General features: G+C 54.0%; 1 protein-coding gene across 1 annotated transcript in view; it reads left to right on the top strand.

The window, feature by feature from the left end:
• Positions 1 to 668: 668 nt before the first annotated feature.
• Positions 669 to 6,000, top strand: part of Gabbr2 (gamma-aminobutyric acid type B receptor subunit 2) — a 335,072-nt gene continuing 329,740 nt past the window's right edge. The window contains exon 1 of the mRNA XM_051187733.1: positions 669 to 1,340. Within this exon, the coding sequence (XP_051043690.1) occupies positions 1,026 to 1,340 (315 nt within the window). The 5' untranslated portion in view covers positions 669 to 1,025. The remainder of the gene's footprint in view (positions 1,341 to 6,000) is intronic.

Below are 6,000 nucleotides of genomic sequence, written 5' to 3'. Positions count from 1 at the left end.
CTAGGTCCCAGGTATGTGCAGTGCTTCTTGAGCCTGAGGACAGAGTTCCCACCCAGGGGAGAATTCAAAGGCAGGGCCCTCTGGGATTGGGGACACTGGGAGGTCAAATGCCTGGAGGGGGCGGTAGTACACTTAGGGCTCGGATTCCAGCCCGGGGCCTGAGGTTGGCAAAGGACTTCAATCTGGATCAAGAACTCCAGGTGCTCGGGCAGCTGGCACAGGAGAGCGCAGGCTGCAGGTGCCCCTAGGACACCTTTGTGGAACATTCATTCCCTGGATTCGCCCACCCAGACCTTGTAGAAGCAGTATCCAACCACCTTGCAGGTGCTACAGGAAGTGCAGGGCGAGGCGGCCGCGTCCCCCGCGCGTGGCAGCTCCTGGTCGCGATTGCTGAGACCTCCGTGCTCCGGAGCTCAGGTTCCCGGCTGGGTCAGCCGGCCGCGGCAGCCGGCGCGTCGCAGCGCCCGGGGTGCGAGTGTGCGTGTGCCGGGAGCACGGCCCTCCCCGCGGCCGCCGCAGCGCCAGCGCCTCCCCCTCCCCTGGCGCGCACGGCCCGTCCCTGTCCCCGGAGGCGGCCCGAGCAGCCGCTCAGCAGCCTCGCCTTCGCCTCTCTCGTCTCCCGCCGCCCTCCCTCCCCCGGCTGGGCTCCAGGGTCCGCCGGCCCGCGGCTCGGGGCAAGAGAGCGTTGCGATCGCGCACGGGGGCGGGAGGAGGCGGCCCGGTGCAGGGCGGCCGCGCTGGAGAGAGGCGCACGGAGACTCGGCCCCCTCGGCGGCGCTCGCTCGCTCGCTCGCTGGCTCCCCGCCTCCCGCACTCCGCTCGCTCCCACCCCTTCCCGGCGTGATTGATCCGTCACGGGCGCCGCCGCCGCCGCGGCCGTTCTGAGAGAGCAGGAGCCGGAGCCGAATCCGGGGCCCGTGCCGGCGCCATTGCGCGGGAGCCGCGGGCAGAGCTCGGCGCCGGGCGGCGGGCCGGGCCAGGCCATGCGGGCCGAGTGAGCTGGCGCCCGCAGCCCGCGGCGCGGCATGGCTTCCCCGCCGAGCTCCGGGCAGCCCCGGCCGCCGCCACCGCCGCCGCCCGCGCGCCTGCTGCTGCCCCTGCTGCTATCGCTGCTGCTGTCGTTGGCTCCCGGGGCCTGGGGCTGGGCGCGGGGCGCCCCTCGGCCGCCGCCCAGCAGCCCGCCGCTCTCCATCATGGGCCTCATGCCGCTCACCAAGGAGGTGGCCAAGGGCAGCATCGGGCGCGGCGTGCTCCCCGCGGTAGAGCTAGCCATCGAGCAGATCCGCAACGAGTCACTCCTGCGCCCCTACTTCCTGGACCTGCGACTCTATGACACCGAGGTGAGTGCCCGGTTGCCCGTGCCGTCGGGGCTGGGGGCAGCGAGGAAGGGGCAGAGCCACGATTGTCTGGTCCTCACCAGCCGAGGGCACCACGGGCTGTGCCCACCAGTGTCCCACTGGGCTTGGCTGGTGCAGGTGGGACCCTGATCTGTGAGAACCTTCCAGTCCTGAGAGAGTGTGTGGGTGTATGTGTGGAGTGGGGTCTCCTTTGACCAGAGGAAGACTAGAGACGGTAGAGGTTGGACTCCCCCTAAGGTCTGCAGTGGTTGTCCCTATCCAGGTGCCGCTCCTAGGGTCGTGGGGTGCCAAGTGGGAAGAACAGGCGCATTGACTATAAACTGGGCCAGCCACAGCTGGACCGGCTATGAGGCCTTTCCAAGACCCAAAGAAAGCCAAAACGCTCTCGAAGGTCCAAAGGCTTCCGAGACCCTAGGGGCCCGATCTCCCGGGCAGAACTGGTCTTGTGGTGCGCGTCTGCAGCTCAGAGCTGAGAGCTCGCGCGCCACGGGCAGTCTTGGGGGCTGAGGGCTCTGCAGCGCTGCTGCCTGGATCTGCCCAGCGCGAGCTGTAGCTTGAACGGTTTTGGGAAACTCCCCTTCCCCCTCCCCGCCTCAGGTTAGTTGCTCAGAGTGGCCTGACAGCTCTTACCCGGGACTCGTGGTGGTGTCCAGCTGCACTGCCACTTTTGTTTGGCAGCTGCAAGCGCAGCCGAGCAGGTGTACACTTGAGGCGTCCGAGTCTTGGAAGCCTTGACTTGGAGTGTGGGAGAGGGTTCCCCTCCAATCTCCTTCTCTGAGCAGAGATGGAGAACCAAAACCTTTCCATCCCAAGGCCCCTTCTCACTCCCTCTGTGTAGGTTTCCAAGAAGCCTCAGCTCAGTCCTTGGCTGCCCACCCTGAGGCTAGGACGAAGAGAGGGCCTGGAGGAGCAAACAGTAGCGCAAGGTCGGGTTTGCGAGTTTTTCCGGACCCAGGGCTACTCTTTGGTCGCAGCCTCGGGAGAGAGATGCGGCCTGAAGGGGGCAGTGATTTCCTTTGCCTTGAGCTCTATTGGCGCCTCTTGCATCGCCCAGCATTGCCAAGGTGCAGCTCTTGACCCTGGCTTCCAGGGCTCCCTTGGCCGGCCAAGCCTCTGCTGGAACCCCGGGACAGCCCCCTCAGGGAAGGAGAATCCCGCTATGTCACTGGTGGTGCAACAAGGGCTTGGCTTCCTTCCTTGCCTGACCCCCCCTTTTTTTATAACCTCCGGAAAAGAGCAGAACGTAGATTGTATCTCATTCCCCGCCTCCCCCGCTTCACTGATGAAGCAGCCTGCTGTTCTGCTCTGTAAATAAAAGGTGAAGGAGTCGGTGGCAGTTGGTGACAGTGAGCGCAGGTTGCTGCAGGCAGAGAGGCATCCTCTTTCCTCGGGAAGAGGCACACTGGGTGGCTGTACAGGGCTAACCGTGTGTGAAATCACTTTCGAATGACGTTCCTGACGCCTTCTTTTCTTTTCCCCCTGAGCGTTTCAAGTTGTTTAGGGGTACTGGACTGGCACACTGAAATCGAGAGCGCTATTCGCTTATCCAGAGGCATAACTTGGCACCCTTTCCTGTGGCTTCCACACATATTCTGAAAGGGACAAGGAAAGGCCAGTTCTTTGAAGACAAAAACATTCGAAGGCAGGGGCAACCTGCTTACATCATGTCTTGCAGAGTGTTTCAAACCACTCCCTGAGAAGTTTCCTATCAGTCCACTTGTGGTAGCAGAGGGATGGGCGCTTGGTTGCAAGGTATGGGCCAAAGCTTTCATATTTTATTTTTTTTTTCGAGTGCATCTTGGTGGCTTTCTGAGTGAGATGGCCCAGAGTCAAGAGGACAATGCAGAGGTGTTTCCGTTGGTGGGAACTTTTAGGAGACAACAGGAGAGGAGCATGGATGACAGATATTTCCAGCCTCGTGTCAGCTGGGCCTGACTTGGAGGTTTAGGACTGAATACTCAGAAATAGGTTATCCCCACCCCTACTCTGCCCACCCATGACCTTGAACCAGGCACCTAATCTCTAATCTCTCTAAATGCAGGTGTACATCTCAAGAGCAGAGTGGCTCAACATCTTCCTTCTGTGGGGTAGCTTCAGGGGCTGACAAATGCTGGCAGTCTCCACTGCCGGTGCTCTCTGTCTGGCACGCAGTAAGCACTCGATAAATGACTCTGCCTCCCTTCCTGCACTTTCATTTGGTGTGGATCCTCCAGTAAGACACCTTGGCTTTAGATGGGATAACTCCATCACTGCTAAAATATTAAGAATGCTTCTTTCTCCTGCTTGGTTTCACAATCTCTAAGAGAGTCAGGGAGGTTAACACTGGAAAAGGGAATTCTGGCTGACAGTCAATATATCATCTCTTGCACGAGGTATCACATTTGGGAGAGTACCCAGGGGCTATAATTACCCCCCCCCAAGTAAGCTCATCTTTAACATTTTCTCTGAGCTAATGAATAATCAGTGGATCCAGAGCAATGTGAAAGGTGTTTGACACTAAGAAGTGAGTGATGGCTGTGTTTGTGGACCGTGAGAGCTGTCTCTTCACTCCCTGGCCTGTCACTATGGTTAGAAGATTCAAATGCTGGATGGGTGTGGTGGGCTAAACTTGTCTGGCTTTGTTTTGACAATTAATGTCAGTTAATGGTCTCAGTGACCAATGACTCAGGGAAGCCAGGATGGACCTTGGTCCACTGCCTATAAAACAGATGAAAGGTACAGGTTATTTGGACAGGCCAGCCTGCCTCCTGTATGTGTTTATCTTGGTTGAGCCCCTCCTGTGATGAGAAAAACAGAACTTTCTGTTTTCCTTTTTGCAATATGGGAGATTAAACTCAGTTGCCAAAGTCTTTACCATTGAGCTATATCCCCAGCTGTCTTTCTATATTTTCATTTTGAGATAGAGTCTCCATAAGTTGTCCAAGCTGGTCTTAAATTCACTCTGTAGCTCAGGCAGGCCTTGAACTTGTACCACATCTCTAGTGACTGGTATTCCAAGCCCAGCCTAGAATTTCAAGGCCTCTGTCTGTGCCTGCCATGTCCATAAGAAGGAGGCATCACAACAGATCATTGGGCTGTTCAGCTTCTGTTTATTTGGTGTAGTATCCATCACTTCAGCAAACACTTGTTTATGGATTCCAGGAGGACTTGCACAATAAAAACACAAGCAAGGTACTTAATGGTAGACAAGAGGAAACCATGTAGAGACTTTGGAGCTCTCACCTTAAGATAAAGCTGGGTGTACCATTTGGAGTATCAGATTCTTTGCTCTGAAAGTAGTCCAGATACAAAAATGAACTTGGTGGATTACACTACTTATGTTTTAGATGGCAAGAATCTGAGTTCTTTGGTAGCCACATTAGCAAAAGAAAATAATAATCAAGGAATATGCCTAAAATAATGGTTGTAGGTCTGATATAATTCGTTCTAATTTTTAAAAAAATGACATATATAGAAAAGTTAAAAAAATAATTGCCCACAATCACCTTTATAAAAAATCATTGCATCTTAAAATTAGGATTATTTATTCCAGTTGTCAATGTTTCCTGTGTTATGTACTTGAGATTCTACCCCATGTGCATTTTAATATTTTCTTTTTTTCAACTAACATTAGGTCATGTGCATTTCCCATGTCTTCAAATCTATTTTGTAAACATGATTGTTAGTGGTTATATCCTATTCTGTCTCATGCACACAAATCCATCATTTTCCCGGTGTTGGGTTGGATTTCTGTTTTTTTGACTTGTTACAAAAAAAAAAAAAAAAAATAGAACAAAGACAAGTTTTGGAAATCAAAGGCCCATAACCCAAGTTTGCAGCTAGCTCTGAGGAAGCTCACTCTGACGATGCAGTGATGCAGCTTAGAAGGTCCAGTACAAACAAATGACTGTTGAGCATGCCTTTTCCTTGAGCAGGTTTGCTAACTACCTATTCTCTTAAGTGGTGTACTCTCTCTCTCTCTCTCTCTCTAATGTGTGCACATGTAGAAGTCAGAGGACAACTTAAGAGGCTTGTTTGTCTCCTTCTACTATTTCAGTCCTGGAGCCTGAATGCAGGTCATCAGGCTTTGTGATAAGTGTCCTTTCCTCAGCCATCTCACTGGTTCCTGCATTGTATTTTTATGGGGGATTCAAATAGCTGAGGCTGTGCCTATGTTCCTTGGGAGGCTGAGCTCAGCTCTGCAGGTGTGCGCTGCTGGAGCTCTAGCTTGAGCGAGGTGAGCAGCAGATAGAGGGCAGGGCAAGAGAACCTTTGTCATCTTCAGCTCCGGAAGAGCATGAGAGTGGAGATGGCTACACAACTGCAGAACCTACTACACATTCAGGAGTCACACTTCCAAAAGAGTGAACGCTGATAGTGTGCGAATTTTATCAATAAAAACAGATAGATCTGAGCCTGATGACACAGGCTATAATCCCAGTTATTCAGAAGGGTGTGGCAGGAAGATCGTAAGTTCCTGGACAACTTAGTGGGACCTTGTCTCAAAACAAGTGTTTTCCCAGCATGTGCTAGGCTCTGGGTTCAGTTTTACTGGGGGAGGAGGGGGAAACGAACTGAGCTGTTTTAGTTAGGCTGACATTGAGTGACTGTAGTCCCACTGACCAGCCTTTAGTAAGTGCCAGGCTTAGGACTCTTGCTATAG

This window comes from Phodopus roborovskii, unplaced genomic scaffold (genome assembly GCF_943737965.1).
Source record: "Phodopus roborovskii unplaced genomic scaffold, PHOROB, whole genome shotgun sequence".
NCBI lineage: Eukaryota > Metazoa > Chordata > Mammalia > Rodentia > Cricetidae > Phodopus > Phodopus roborovskii.
This window is presented reverse-complemented; position numbering and strand designations above follow the sequence as displayed.